The sequence below is a fragment of the Fusarium mangiferae genome (genome assembly GCF_900044065.1).
Source record: "Fusarium mangiferae strain MRC7560 genome assembly, contig: FMAN_scaffold009, whole genome shotgun sequence".
In the NCBI taxonomy this organism is placed as follows: Eukaryota; Fungi; Ascomycota; class Sordariomycetes; order Hypocreales; family Nectriaceae; genus Fusarium; species Fusarium mangiferae.
This window is the reverse complement of record NW_024573929.1, coordinates 728,303-743,131: the sequence shown is the minus strand read 5'-3', so window position 1 is coordinate 743,131 and position 14,829 is coordinate 728,303. Positions and strand designations below refer to the sequence as shown.

Here is a 14,829-nt window from a genome sequence, read left to right as displayed (position 1 = left end):
TGAGCCTCTTTGTATTCTCGACTACGTTACGGTGCGGGGGAAACTCGGTGGCTTTTGTAGTTTTGTCCAACTACTCGAATGAATGCAGGGCGGTAAACACGGCGCGCCTATTGGCTGGATCGACATCGCCATAGCATACTGAGGGTTGAAGCTCGAGGGTTATAAACAAGTATCAGGACTCTCAGCAAGAATATGGACATCTTAGAGAGTGCAGCATCATATTTCCCTTGTTCGTCCTCCTTGGAAAGTCAATATGGGAGACCTCGACTCGTCGAATTTCACCCAGCCGTGGAATATTTCTATCATTAATTACAATGGAACAGATCATCTGTTGTCAAAGTTTGCTCCACCTTGGGTCAGCTCTCCCACTGTCAGGGGCACATTCGATATTCTTGAAAGCTGCATCTTTACCCTCATCGCCTGCATCTTCACGGCCCTCCATCTCGACGTAGTTTCTAACCCAACATGGCAACGGCTTCTTTTCGAAAAGGCAAAATGGGTTTTGTTGACTATCCTTATTCCAGAAGTCTCCATATTGACCGCCACCCGTCAGTATTTGGATGCCCGGGATCTCAAGTCGGACCTTCGAAAGATCCGGAAACAACAGAAATCGTCGAAATCTAGTCCTGAAGCTGATGTAAGCCATGTTATTTGGTGTTTTGTGACCGTTGATAACAGAATATAGTTCAAAATCAACACGAAATACGCCTACTTTATCATCATGGGAGGACTTCGTTTCGACGTCAGTGATATTCTCTCTCTTCCGGATCTCGACCCTTCAGCCGAGAAACTGTTCAACGGCCCCAAAAATGGCCGGAAAACCGTTCGTGCAGGCCCGGGCGCTATACTGTCACTCGCCAAAGAGGGACACTGGATCAAAATTCAACAGAATGAAATTGACGACAAGAGTAAAGCCAACGTATTTCAGAAAGTACTTGTTCTTATCCAAGTGCTCTGGATGTGTATGCAATGTTTTTGGAGGGGTGCATATGGATTTCCAATTACACTTCTGGAATTCCATACCCTGTTACATGTAGGGTTTGCTGTTTTCCAGTATTGTTTGTGGATCAAGGTTCGCATGTCTGCCCAAATCTCGTTGCACTTAGCTAATAACCGAACAGAAGCCTTTAGATATTCAGGAAGCAATCGTGGTTCAATCGCACGGTTTTGAAGCCGAACTAGCCATAATGTTGCAAAGACAGTTCTACAGCAGGATGTCATACAGATTAGCCCTCTTCAATTCCCAACAAACCCCAGAACAGCCACCTCCACTAGGACCCTCCGGAAGACAAATGCGATGGATCGATCAAGTAGCGCCTACTAAGATGAAAGTTGGCGATATTCTGACATCTGGGCTCGCTCTGTATCGGATAGATGTCAAGAGTGGTTACTTTCCGCTTGAGAACATATGGGGTCCTACGACAGTGATAAAACACAAAATCAAATCGAAAGATTCCCCGGACTTTTGTTTCGACCTCACACCTGAGTTCCTTAGGCGATGGGATGCTATTCTGTCCAAATTCCCCGACGAACAACGAGAGAACCTAGCTGAAACGATGGGATATAATCAAGTCTGGAGAAGTGACGTTGAAGCCGGTATACCTGACCTCCCGGAGAGAGAAAAACGAATCCTCCTCCTTACGCGGCTGGTAGAATTCAGGCACGAGCCACTGTTAGACCGCGAAAGGGAGTTTTGGGAGGGCAGAAGTATCTTCTCCTTAGATATAGCTCCGCACTTTGAAACGTAAGGCTTTCGAGAGACATATGGCCCTATATGGCCCTATATGGAAGTTCTGGAGGTACGGCAAGGTATCAATTTTCGCCTCACTCTATTCTATTTCTTATGGTATTTATCATTTTTTTACCAGGGTTGTTGTTCAAGTTACCTTCGAACATCGAGGAAGTCTTATGGAAGGTAAGCTGTTTGTTTATTGTAGGCGCATTGCCCTTTTATTTCATGATATCAGGCTTGATCTGGCTCACAATTTGGTGTCTGTTTCTCAACGAGTCTTATTTTCTCGTCTTCCCAAAGAAAACACCGGAAGTTCTCAAGAGGGCCATAAGACAGCTCGCCAAGTTTTATTGCATATACTTGCTATCTGTTTTAGGCGTCGCATATATTCTCTCAAGGGCCTTCATTGTCGCCGAGATTTTTGCAAGCCTGCGGTATTGTCCTGTTGGAGTTTTCATCACCTTCCAGTGGTTAGAGCTGTTTCCTCATTTTTAACCTTATTCCTGATTATTGTGTCCTTTTCTTTTCGGAAATTATATTAGCACGATCCTCAATAAGTTTGGCCGCTCGAAAGGTTTCTTCCCGACCGTGGCGGCTCTCCGTGACACCATCTAGGCGACGGTTCAGAAAAGCAAATAATTCTCTTGGGAAGACGCGACATGCGATAGGCATGAAATCATATAAAAATTCTGGGCTGTATGTTTGCAAGGCGTCATGGATACCAAGGAAGCCGACAAGCTCAGGATGAGCATGAGTGTAGAACGGGCCTCATGCGCCGCCCCAACATCCGCCAGATACCACGCGACGTTAAATGTACAGAGATGCGCTCCATCTTCTTAACATTGTCGTCTAGAAGCTGCGTCGCGTTCCATCGCAGTTCGTGTCTTGGGGTCAAGTGGACAACACGGTGAGGGACTGGATTGAAGGACCAACAAGACCATCTTGGAAGTGAGATTAATTTGACAAGCGTGAATGTTGATTTGCCCCGGAAGATATTAATGGCAGCAAGGTAGTCTTCGTTAAACGCTATTGGTGTCATCAGCCTTGAGGTACTCCTTGTCCAGCAACTCACCGTGTCGTGGTGGTAGTCACCTACACTCATACAGTACTCGCGTCCCGACCAGTGAGAAATGGAACCATTCGATACTGGGGAAGTGGATTCATACTTCCACTTCATCTGTGGTGGCTTTGGATCATTGGTAGGAATATGCCCTAGTAGCTTAGCCTCGTAGTTAATCTTTTCCATCTCTCAGATTATCAAACCAATCGTTAATCAAAGTTTTCTTAGCCGGCTGTTCCGCAAGGAATGTCTCTGATGGAAAAATTGGTTGTTCGATGCTCTCTTGCGGGTAAAAGCGGTTGTCATCGAAAAATACCCATGCGCGCTCCTGGCCGAGCTTGTATCTGAGTTTCTCTTCGGGCTTCAAAGAGAGCCGCTTGTATAAAGATGATTCATAACCATTTTTGTATTTTCGCTTGGTTACGAGTAACACCGCAAAGTACGATTCCCACGGGTGGGAGATAGAAGGGGATCCAAACTTCCAGACGTCTTTGAGTTTCTCGTCGAGTACTTTCCTTTCATTTGGCTCAGCCATATCGTAGCGAAGGAAATCAATGAGACGATCGAGCCCAAGCATTGATAAACCAGCCAGAATATCATCGCCAATATCATCGCCACGGTCGCGAGAAAGCAAACGCAGATTAGGTGCGTAGACGTTCGCATCAAAGAAAAGGGCGTCGGGAACGTGAGAAAACAACTGAGTTCTCCATAAAGGAGGCGCCAAAGCGGCTGGGAGATCAGCATGGTTGCATTGTGCTAGCATTGCCCCGTATAGAGAACAGACGTAGCTATGGACACACCCGACAGCTTCGTACTCGGCGTTGCTGATTTTACGCGGCCCTGGCTTGCTGGGAATATAAGCGAATGTGTTGTTCTTGCATAGTAGGTCAAACACCAGAAATGCTTTGACAAACCTTTTCCGTTCTGAGGATGTGAGACTGGCGGAACTGAAACGCGGTGTGACCTTGAGACCTTTGAATATAAGATGTCCTCCAATTGGTGGCGGCTGAATCTCTGGTAGACAAAGATATTCCTGAGGGGGGAAGGAAGCGGTGGCTTTGGTGATATAGTCCTCGACCAAAAGAAGAATTCGATCATATAATTTGTTGAGCTGACTCACCAGGTGGTCATCGTCACCCTTGAATGGATCGGGCAGATGAGATCTTGACCAAGCCAGCATGTGTGCACGACAAAGCTGCTTGTGTTGATGCTTATCACCAGAGCTCCGACGACTCGGAAACAGCAAGATAGCCATGGCATCTTGTATCATCTCGGCGTCAAACTCGGCGGCAAGCACTTGTCGTAAGATAGGCTTCCTGTGTGCGACATATTGTTGCAGCATGGTGGGAGAGGCTCGAATTATCCGTGATATCGAAGTTTTGCAGCTAGTCGATACGAGAACCTGGACACGTAACTCCGGTGGTAGCCTGATGAAAGGATCTGTCACAACGAGCGCCATTTCCTCTTGTTCTTCAGTGGTCTCTGTTCAGATGAGAAACTGAAAAAGGCAAGAGGGGGGAAATTATGAGGGTATTTATATCCAACTCCAGTGGCAAAGCAACCAGAAGGCCAAAGACTATATTGTCGAATGAGTCATTTCTAGGGTTAAGGTTCGGAGGCAATCCCAACATCCAGTCGTCTATGGGATAACTGCGGCCTTTAAGGTTAAGCTTTAGGCTGCAAATACAGGTGGTAAACGATAATACAATATTCTTTTTCTCAATATAAGCTTTTAATTAGAAGCTTTTATGATAACCAATAAATCTTCTTATAAGCCCTAGGGCATTGTAAAGGGAAGAGATCAGGAGGTGTGTAAAGGGATATAACCTCAGCAACATCCAGTCGTACGCCTGAATCTTGAACAGATAGTAGTCATCGCTTGAGGTCTTACCCATGATGAAGTTTGCAATTAAATCTACCTTTCTTCTACTATATATGGCCTTACTGTAAGTTTTTCCTGCTGATTTCAGCTCTCGTAAGTCTTAAATGTATATCATCAAGTTGGAAACTGCTCCAGTCAGATCTTGACATTTATGATTCAACCTTTGCAAGATTCCATAAGACTTGCATATGCCAGTACGCTGACTCTTTGTGGTCCGCTATGACTTTATATAATATAAGAGTGTCGCCAGCCTTTAGGTGCCCCCAAATGAGTACCGCGTTGTGGTGGTGGCCATACATCCCCGCGCCTTTAGCTGAATAAAGCATAAAGGCATTGTGTATATATTAATAGACTATATAATATATTTTAGAATTTACTTAAAACTTATATAAAGTTTTATTTTATGTATAATAAGTTTTTTATTTATAGTATTTTATTTAAAAAATAAATTTTAAAAAATGTTTAAATAATTAAGAGATAATAATAAATTTAATTTTATAATTAAGTTAATTATAAATTTATAATATATTAGGTTTGATATAATACTACCTAGCCTATTAACCTAAATCAACCCTATTATAGAATCTCAGGCAGTATACCAGCGGCCTATTTAATTTTATAAAATAAGCCTCTTCTCTCAGTCTAACTAATAATTGCATCGGACGGATATAGAGAACGCTAAATACATTCTTCCAAGAGTACGGCAAAGAAGCCGACCTTTGCCTTAATATCACATCAAATCATCATTTCAGGTTATCAGCATTTGATCGAAGCAACCAGTGCCTACATGACCTATCTTCGGCGAGAAGGCTAGAATCCCGGGGGCGTAGACCACCGAAGGCGAATTTGACGCCGGCAACTGAGCGCCTCCAGGGAGAGAAGAGGTGGAATTTGCAGCTCATGGTAAGACGATGCTAACCAATGACATTGTCGAAACAGGCGTCGATATGGAGTCACGAACTCCAAAATGCCTTGACGTTAGCAAGGAGATAATAATGTGGCATTGTGGTGATTGTCTTGTCTCCAGAGACATGTCAAAGGCACCTTCTTATAACCAATGATGGCGGACAAATAAGTCATCTTTTAGGGTTTTATAATATCAGCTTTTGCTGTAGCAATTGGTCAGACATCTTTATATAATGTATAAGTTGTAAGCTAGATGTGTCATTTGCAGTTAAGACTTGTGGCTGAGAACTTAAATCAGCAGAGAGAACTTAGTGGTGATTGTCATTGGCTGTTCATGGTAATATCTCTGTATCGACATAATTCTCCGTGCCGCCCTTGCATAGTATAATGATTGATTACTCCATCGCTAAGAGCTCCAGCTTTGTAAATTTCCCATAGAATATAACGCGAAGAGCTTGGGTGTATATCAGTTAGTATGCTACCTGAAATATAGTCTTGAAACGTTATTTTGAGCTCAAACCTGATAGTTGGTGCATTGTGCGCGTTACCTCTATACATCAAGGTCATGTCACCGCTACATTAAGGATTGGAATTTATGACAATTCAAATTGTGTCATGAACTTCTGTTGATGTTATATGCATATTGCCTTCCCAAAGGAAAGGCTGATTGGGAACTCTTAGCGTGTTGGTAGATATGTCTCGTTGAGATGTCATAATGATAAGCTTTGACCATCAATCGATCAATCGATCAATCGTATCATCTCAGAAAGTTGTTTTACATCTACTGACAGGGTGTGGTCATCGTATGTAGATTATGACTCGGCACAAAGAGACACCAGTAATTTAGGTGAGGTATTGGATCCATCGTCTCCGCCATCCTCTTTCAAAGTACCCATCATCATACCACCAACCACACCAGGCGCACTAAACATGTGGTGCTCTTCAACGTTCTGGTATGATGTACAGCACCAAAAGTTGTCTGGCGGCCAACCAGCATATGGTGAGGGTTGGAATGCCCGCGGCCTTGTGTTACCATATCTACTGTCAATATTCATCAGGGATAGTGTCAGCAACAGGTTTAACCTTTCACCAAGATCATATTTTCGAAGACAAACTTGACTCTTGAACCCTTCTTGAAGCCAAATGATGGAGAAGGACACTGGCATGGGACGAGTGTGCTCTTGCATCTCTGGTAATGATAAATGTCGGGACATTCTTTCCATGGAGAAGAAAACTTGGAGGTAACTGTAGCAAGTCGCCGTTACCTTGGGTACCTTAGTAGGTAAGGCTGTCTATCAAAGCCCATTACTTGAGGCAGGTACAGCATAGCCTGTTTACCTATTATTGCAATGTAGAATGTAGCTCTCTTTTACCCTCATCATCATCATATTACGCTTGGGAGTTTTGGTTTTTGGTTTTCTTTTTGGATTTTATTATCAAATTAATTACTTGATAATTATAAGTACCCTCCTCTTCTTGGCACTATATCAATACCATCGCCATGAACGCCGCCGACCAAGCCCACTTGGCTGCCATGGGACTAGCCACCCCTCTCCCTACCCCTACCCCTGTCTCTCGTCGACAGGAGATCCGCGACAGAGCTGCGGCTCTCAGGCCGCATATCATGGGGCGTTCCGTGACCTAGGCCGAATACAAACGCCGGCATGATGGGATGAGAGTTGCGGGAAGACGCAGGTTCGGGGAGGCCAGGCGTCAACACAAGTTGATGCAGAGATGGCAGAACGAAGAGGCACTGAGATACCGGCAAAGGGTCTCGGCATTGGCCAATGGCCACAACCCTGTTTGGGCCTTTAGGCTTCATCTACAGTGGTTGCCCGGCTTCCTGGCAAGTGGGAATATCCCACTGCAGGAGCGCAAGATAGTGGCTGACATTGCCGAAGAGACGGCCCATTTCGCTATCGAGTAAGTTCTTGTCCTTCACATGCCATTTGAAAAGTTTGACAGCTTACTGATATTATCGAAGGCAAGCAGAGAAGCATAATCGCCTTCTCCGGAAATGGGTATGGGGTTACAATACCCTTGCTGACCGACGAAGGCATGAGCGCTTCGCTCATTCGGCACACCGTGCCGCTATCAAATGGGTGGAGATAGCTGACAAGTGGTCCCCTTCTCTCTAGAGTCTCGACCCGACTGGTGGTGCTGGAGATATGCTGTGCCCGCGTCACCCACTAGGACACAAGTGGGTGTTATATAATTACTTATACGAAGGAAAACGTAAGGAACCCTTGACTCAATCGACTGGTGACCTTGTTCTTTCAAGGTCTTGAGGCCCGCCTGTGGACGGCTCCCTTTTTAGAACTTGGTTCATCACTACGATCCGGTCAAGTAAGCGAAGGAAAACGCAAGGAACCCCTGATATTCCGACAATTTTCGATCTCACAAGGTCTTGAGGCCCGCCGATGGACGGCTCCCTTCCGAGACGAACTTTGGACGATGTCAGGAGGCGAAGGAAAACGCAAGGAACCCGAGGAAAAGATCACTCGTAACATACTGCGAAGGAAAACGTACAAAACCCACGTGACAAGGTCGCATCCAGTGTTGTTTCAAGGTCTCGAGGCCCGCTGATGGACGGCTCCCTTAACACCTGGATCGATGGCAACGACCGAGTCAAACGTCGACGATGAGTTCGCACTTCTACGTAGTGTCGACGATCAACTCCCTTTTCAAGGAGGCAAAGACGAACTCGACCTGATATGTACGGAACGGCTGATGCGATATGCCCTCAACTGTGTGCTGACAGTGTTATTCTGAGTTGATGGACCTGGCATTGTGTTTCATACCTCACCTCAATACGCTGTCTACCATTTCTCCCATAACTCAGGTACATGCATGTCAACATCGCAAGACGGACGACTTAACCTTTCCGGTCTCACGTCTTAATAGAAAGAAAGGCCCGGAATCTACAGAATAGCTCAAGTACGCATGATTCAAACAAATACTGTCTACTGTTTATCGGCCACAACTCGACTGCTGAGTTCTCAGATCAACCTGAAGGCCAACAAATATCAACATCAAAATCAAGACCATCAAACATCAGGATCATCAGACATCAAGACCATCAAACTTCAACTTCAACATCAAAACCATCAACATCAAGATCAAGATCACCATTAAGTCCATCAACAAGATCAAATATCTATCAAACTAGATAAGAGCTTATCACCTCAACAATCCGCCGGATGCCGAGTGTCGACTTACGAGCGGTGGCGTCGCAACACCCCTCCAGAGAAACGTTCCTTCAAACAAAGCGTTGAGACACACATACCTTTTCTTTTCAGCTGGCTGCTACTATCTAGTTACTTTCCATTGTGCTAGAAGCTCACTACATGCCACAATACCAATCCATATGGCCGTATCGGAGCCTCTCAGGGCACCCCCTTTCGAAGTGCGACGAACCCTCTTGTCCTCAGCATACGGAAACTACACAGCGCCGAAGACCGCCAAAGACCCCACGCCTCAAGCTAGGTTCCAGACTGCAACACCCAGGTCGTTCGTCCTTGGGAGCCATGCTGAAATAGTAGTGCAGTTGCAGTTCAACAAATAACACCCAATTCTCGAGAGTTGGATGGAGTCTTCGACATAATGTTATACATACTGGCGCTTCCTAGTGTAAATGCATACACTCGTTGGCTTTTGCACTGAGGACGAAAATGAGAGTTAGCAGGAAAATTCAACAAATAGCAACCCTTATCTACGATACCATGACCTTTTTGTTCCGGTTTCTCTGTCTATTTTCAAGCTCTCTTCAATTCTTTTCAGCTTTTTACCTGGGCAGAGAGCAGCTGGGGCCTGCTGTGATGAAAGAATTGTCAACTTATGTAACCATTATCAACGCTTTCGGTCTGGTCAAGTGCTCAACCATCAGCACTGCAACAACCTCCTATGTTAGAGAGCCCTAGGGCCAGACAACTGCGTTGGTATCGTTCCAGATCTTGTACATGGAACTTCGGGTTAGACGAATCCGACCTGGCCCCAATTCGGAAAACAGGGGGGCTGTGATTTCTGGAGCCCAGAGACTATGGCTGCAACAACGAACCTAATGAAAAAACGGGTTTTCTTTTTCCGTGGCATCAATTGGCTTTTTCGAGGATGTTCCCACATACCGAGGCCCGCGCCGGCCAAGTCGAGTCGACTCGACTAGACCGGAATCTTGCTCTTTTACATTACAGACCATAATGGAAACCAGAATTCCTGGTAATGGGAGGATATGGAGCCAGGTTCTGAGTCCCTTATCACCAAGAGTAAATTGTACTCGAATTTATCACGTCTACGTGGCGAGTCGATCACTACTATGCAGACAATTTCCCCAAAGTCGCCGACAGTCTTCAAGCTTCAACCAGTCGTTCCGTAGCTTAGACACCCGACTTTATCGAAGCGTCAATACTTATGAGTAGCTATCAGGTCTCTGAACTCAAGATAGCAGTCTCAAAACTAAGTTTCAGGAAGCATACCATCGACTGACATAACAGTCCAAAGTTTCGCATATTCTTGGCTGATAATGAGAGATACGGAAATCACCGAGAACGTTCCTGAGTCGCGTACCTGAGAAAGAATAGATTTGCAGTGTTTCTAGGATGAACAGTGGCACAATGAAGGTCGCTGAAAACGATTTTAGGCTCAGTCAGTACCAACAACGTCCAAGCATATCCCTTCTCTATCAATAGGGAACTGATGGTAGAGGTAAAGAAGCCTGGGATCACATCAGCAGCATGAAGCTACCGCATCACCGCCTCCGATGAAGAGGAAAACACCTGAGAACAAGACCCAGCGGGTTGGGTAAGGACGAATCGCTAGTAACCCGCCATGATCTATGCAATGATGGAAGCAAAAATTCCGGTGCTGCTAATAATTGGCACTCGCCTTCTGTCTATGCGCTCAACCAGCAGGCCATGGGGTACGGCACACAATAGGCCTAGTGTTAAAGATACTAGCTGCTGGAAGCCACCTCACGCACAAGCGCGAGCTCTTTCTGCACAGGCTTAATTTGGCAACAGTCATGCTCTGAGTCTTCTACTGCATACGACTTGGGGCAATGTCGCAGATGGTGTGGATCGGTGCGGCCTGCGCAGAGGAGCTGGATGATGTCTCTTTCGAGAAGAGTCGAGGCTTCATGTTGATTTTTGACGCCGTATCTTCGGATTGTGGCCATTGAATTGTTCCTGCGATGTGCGATAAGTCACCCACGAAGATCGCAGTGTGGCAGCGCGTGTATTGACTCGTCCACTTTATGCCAGCACCGTGTCCTAAATCATGAAAGATTGATCTGCCCAAGTTCGTGTGGAGCTCGAGAGGAACAAGACCAAGGTTCAGAGGAAAAGGCAATTGGGGTCGGGGAATTGAGCAAAAAGTGAAGAACTCAAGCCCTCAAAAAAACCATAAAATAAAAAAGGTTTTGTTGACTGTAATGTCATTTCCTTCAGTGAGTGATGTGCCTAGAATTTGGGGACCGCCCAAGGGAGGGAAGAAAACTCAAGACCTTAATCCTAAGAGATAAAAAGACTTAGGTAATTTGGCCTCAGCTAAGAGGACTCTTTTCTTAAGTTTATACTAATATTTCTCATCTCAAGTCTCGTATTCTTGCTACCCAGGGAACCGCTCATACCTATCTACTAGCTGTTCGTGGCTGTAGCGCTCCAGTGTAACTATTGTGCTGCATGTCTTGGTTGACCGTCAGACTCGTGACGTATCCATCACGTGAGATCCTTATTCCCATTCGCGCCCGCTTACGTATCGATATCATCAACAATCTACGTTAGTCTAGACTAACTCTAACCGCCAGCAAGCGCTCCCCAAACTCAAAATGGATCGCGTCTCAACTGAACTCCTCTCCATGATCGCAGCGGAGGCTGCTGCGTCTGGACCGCAAATTGACATCAACACCGTCTTCGATGTCTGGGACTCTAATGACACGTTGAAGATCCCCCGAACGTTGTCACGACACAATTCCCTTGCCCCATACGCCGCCGTTTCACGCAATTGGCAGCTCGCTTTTGAGCCCTTCACTTTCCATACCCTTGTCATCTCGCCCAAGAGGTTGATTGAGGCGGCACAGCACGGGTACCTCACTGAACGGCGCCTCGGGTATGTTCGCTTCATTGCTGTTCTCATTGCTTTTCCGCTTCCGCGACCGTGGGATACTCCCATCATTTTCCCTCCTGGGCTAGATATAAGAGGGGACTTTTTGAGAGCTAGAGATGATGCAGGCTATGTCTCATCTGAGGATGAGCTCGAAGAAAATGAAGGTGATGGGGACGGTGACGATCTCACTAGCGCGATCGACTTTCCCCACCCGAGAGACAGAGGCTACGATAGAGTATTCGCCAAGATCATGAGAATTCTCTTCAACGCCCTCAAATTGGCTCCTGTCCACGAGAATGACCAAGCATACATCGATATTCGGTTCGGCTTCCCAATTCCTCGGGAATTTGGACTGAGCCGCATGTCCAGCCCTGAAGAGATGGAAGCAAATACCCTAGAGGGTCCTTGGCTTACAACTATCTATCTTGGTATGAGCCACGACGGCAAGGAGCTGCCAGAATTGCCGTCCATAGCTTCATGCAGCTTTGAACTCGTCTCGTGGAGTTTATGCTTCGAACCTCACACAGCATGCATCTTTGCAAGTAAGATGCCAAATCTGAAGAAGCTCAAACTTCATCTTAGCGACAGAGAGTTGAAAGATCCAGGTCTCAGAAATGAGATGAGAAAGAGTAAGGTCTCTATGGGCTGCATACCTGAGTCGCTGACAGTTCTGTAGAGCTCGCAAGTTCGTTGTCTATCTTGCCACAAGGCATCTACGACTTCGATTTTCATTATTCACGAGGCATACCGAGGGATCACTCACATATGCCCACGAGCATACTAGATTCAGAAGAAGACTACGATCACCTTAGTCAAGCTCTCTTCAACTTCTCGCAGCGAGAGAATATAACGCGATTCTCAGCGGAGGGAAGTTTCGAGCTGACCATAATGGGCCCGTCGGAAGAAGCTCTGTCTGGTTGTCCCGGCTGGTCCAAACTCGAAAACTACGAGATCGGTTTTCTTGCCATCACCCCCGCCGGAAAGTGGCTCGCAGTGCCCTATAAGCAGGTTCCGAACACTGATATCTTCAAAACGAAACGATGGGGACCGCCGAGTGGACGGTCGCGAGGTTACTACTCAAGTTTCAACGTCAATGAATTCAGGGGTCCAGTTGATCCAGACTATGCACATGAACTACTCTGTGCAGCCGGGCAGGCAGCTTCTCACATGCCCGGACTGCAACGAATGGTTATCAATGTCGGAGTGATCGGAAGCTACAGGGTTTCTTACAACAGCGCCCAAGTTGAGCCGTGTATGAGGATCATCGGAAAGAAGCTGCAGCCACCTATGGAAGACATGCTTCGAATTTGGCGTCGCGTAGCGCATGAGCATGATCACAAGCTCGTCCTTCGTTGGAAGGACACAGCTAGGATAAAAACGAGAGTGGAAGATTTTGAATAATTTGGTCATAAGTCTTTTGTATTACGATCATGAATGATATATATGAGAATCAGTGGGTATCAATGTTGCTGGTCGGGTCCCGTGTTTCCCCCTTGTAAATGGACTGTCCTTAATCCTGAACTCCACCCAATGATATGTCGAATTGCAATGAGACAATTCTGTTTAATTCGAGGTCGCTCTGCGCCTCTTTTCGGGCGGCGTCATCCTCGTAAGTAGAATGGTTGGTCCCAAGACCATATTGTATGTAGCCAGGTCGTCACTGAGTTGGGGTCAGAAGACGCAATGTCAGCCCAACTCAGGCGCCCTATGACGAATGGTGAGATGAGTGAAACGACACGGCTAAAGTTATTTATTGCCGTGGTGGCTTTGTGGCGCTGTTAGCTTGCGGCAGCCTCAGTGTCGGGTGATGGCTTCGGCATTTGCAGTTGAGTTGGGGAACTCGTAACAGCGGTGAGGGTCGAGCTTCAGTGGCTGTTTGAGGAGCTTACGGAGGCGCTGTAGTTATGAATTGTATTTGTGGCGTGGGGGTAATTGTTCTGCGATGCGTTAGAATTGAAGGGCGAGATAAGGGAGAGTTACTCACAGTAGTCGAGAAAGTTTAGAGGGCTGGCCTTTTGGTGACGACCTCCCGACTGTGACGATGCATTGGTACTGTACTTTTGTACGTGGTTCATTTGAATTGGGGCGACATTCGATTGGATGGGAACGTCGCTCCCTGTTCGAGTAGAGGAGTTTCGTCCGACTGATTGACATTCAACGCTTGAAGGATCTGGCGGTGGGGTTTCGGGTTCGCCGACGATGTGCATGCAATTGCAGTCGCTGTGTTGGACGAGTAGCAATAATTTGTTGAGCACCACGAACTCCATCTTTAGTTTGATGCTGTATACGACGGGCTTGTAGGTTGTTTGGATGTTGAAGTGGCTCATGTACTGCGTGACGATGAGGCTGATGTCGAGGAGGATGACGAGGATGTTGACGATGATGAGGTATCGCATGATCTTGCGCTCCATCTTCTTGCGCACGGCAAAGATCGGCTTGAGGCCCCGCGACGTTTCCCATATGTAGAGACCTGAGATGATTGTTTCTTGGATGCAGAAGCCGGCGAGTTGAATGCGCTCGTAGACGTTGAAGGCGCCGATGTAGCGGGCTGAGTGTTTGGTGTTGCTTCCAAGGAAGAGGACGGTCGTCGGAACATGTAGTATGAAGAAGTTGATGATGATCATGTATAAAACCCATCGCGTCTTGGACTTATCCTCAACGATGAGGTGTAGTCGAGAATACAGCACGACAGATTGACCGGTGACCATACCATACCAGCCCACGCAGGTCAAAACGCAGAGCAAGAAATTGGGCCCCAAGCTGTAGTACCTCAACATGACAACGATACTGTGCAGCAAGATGCCCAGGGTCGCTACCATCATGCTCCAGAAATAGAGCCCATCGTGTCGTTTGAAGCGGCTCAGTAGCGAGATGAGGATCTCGAGACAGTTGTAGCACGCTATGGCGAAGAGGCCCGCGATGGCCATGTTGACCGGCAACGACACGGAAATTGGCCCCGTCTGGCCAGTCTCCCCAGACTCAGCGGCCATGATTTCGGCGGTTCCGACGGACGTACGACGGTCATTAAGGAGAGGTAGAGTGAAGTTGGTGCGGGTGCATCGTGAACAGTTGACGTTGACGTTGACGTTTGTTGGCAGCTCTTGGCGAAGGGGGAGGAGAAGAGCGGCAGAGACAGAGACAGAGACAGAA

At 46.7% G+C, this 14,829-nt stretch overlaps 5 protein-coding genes across 5 annotated transcripts; 3 read left to right on the top strand and 2 right to left on the bottom strand.

Annotated features, from left to right (window-relative positions):
• Positions 1 to 253: 253 nt before the first annotated feature.
• On the top strand, positions 254 to 1,748 carry FMAN_12340 (uncharacterized protein; the record flags this gene model as incomplete). Its single annotated transcript, XM_041834867.1, has 3 exons — positions 254 to 637; positions 686 to 1,072; positions 1,122 to 1,748. 3 exons carry the CDS (start codon positions 254 to 256, stop codon positions 1,746 to 1,748), a joined length of 1,398 nt encoding a protein of 465 aa, XP_041685087.1.
• Positions 1,749 to 2,964: 1,216 nt separating this feature from the next.
• On the bottom strand, positions 2,965 to 4,251 carry FMAN_12339 (uncharacterized protein; the record flags this gene model as incomplete). Its single annotated transcript, XM_041834866.1, has 1 exon — positions 2,965 to 4,251. The coding sequence occupies one exon, from the start codon at positions 4,249 to 4,251 to the stop codon at positions 2,965 to 2,967; it is 1,287 nt and encodes a 428-aa protein (XP_041685086.1).
• Positions 4,252 to 7,081: 2,830 nt separating this feature from the next.
• Positions 7,082 to 7,718, top strand: FMAN_12338 (uncharacterized protein; the record flags this gene model as incomplete). Its single annotated transcript, XM_041834865.1, has 3 exons — positions 7,082 to 7,216; positions 7,322 to 7,503; positions 7,565 to 7,718. 3 exons carry the CDS (start codon positions 7,082 to 7,084, stop codon positions 7,716 to 7,718), a joined length of 471 nt encoding a protein of 156 aa, XP_041685085.1.
• A 3,683-nt stretch (positions 7,719 to 11,401) lies between these two features.
• Positions 11,402 to 13,080, top strand: FMAN_12337 (uncharacterized protein; the record flags this gene model as incomplete). Its single annotated transcript, XM_041834863.1, has 2 exons — positions 11,402 to 12,308; positions 12,356 to 13,080. 2 exons carry the CDS (start codon positions 11,402 to 11,404, stop codon positions 13,078 to 13,080), a joined length of 1,632 nt encoding a protein of 543 aa, XP_041685084.1.
• A 575-nt stretch (positions 13,081 to 13,655) lies between these two features.
• FMAN_12336 (uncharacterized protein) lies at positions 13,656 to 14,669 on the bottom strand (the record flags this gene model as incomplete). The annotated part of the gene is made up of 1 exon (XM_041834862.1): positions 13,656 to 14,669. The coding sequence occupies one exon, from the start codon at positions 14,667 to 14,669 to the stop codon at positions 13,656 to 13,658; it is 1,014 nt and encodes a 337-aa protein (XP_041685083.1).
• Positions 14,670 to 14,829: the final 160 nt, after the last annotated feature.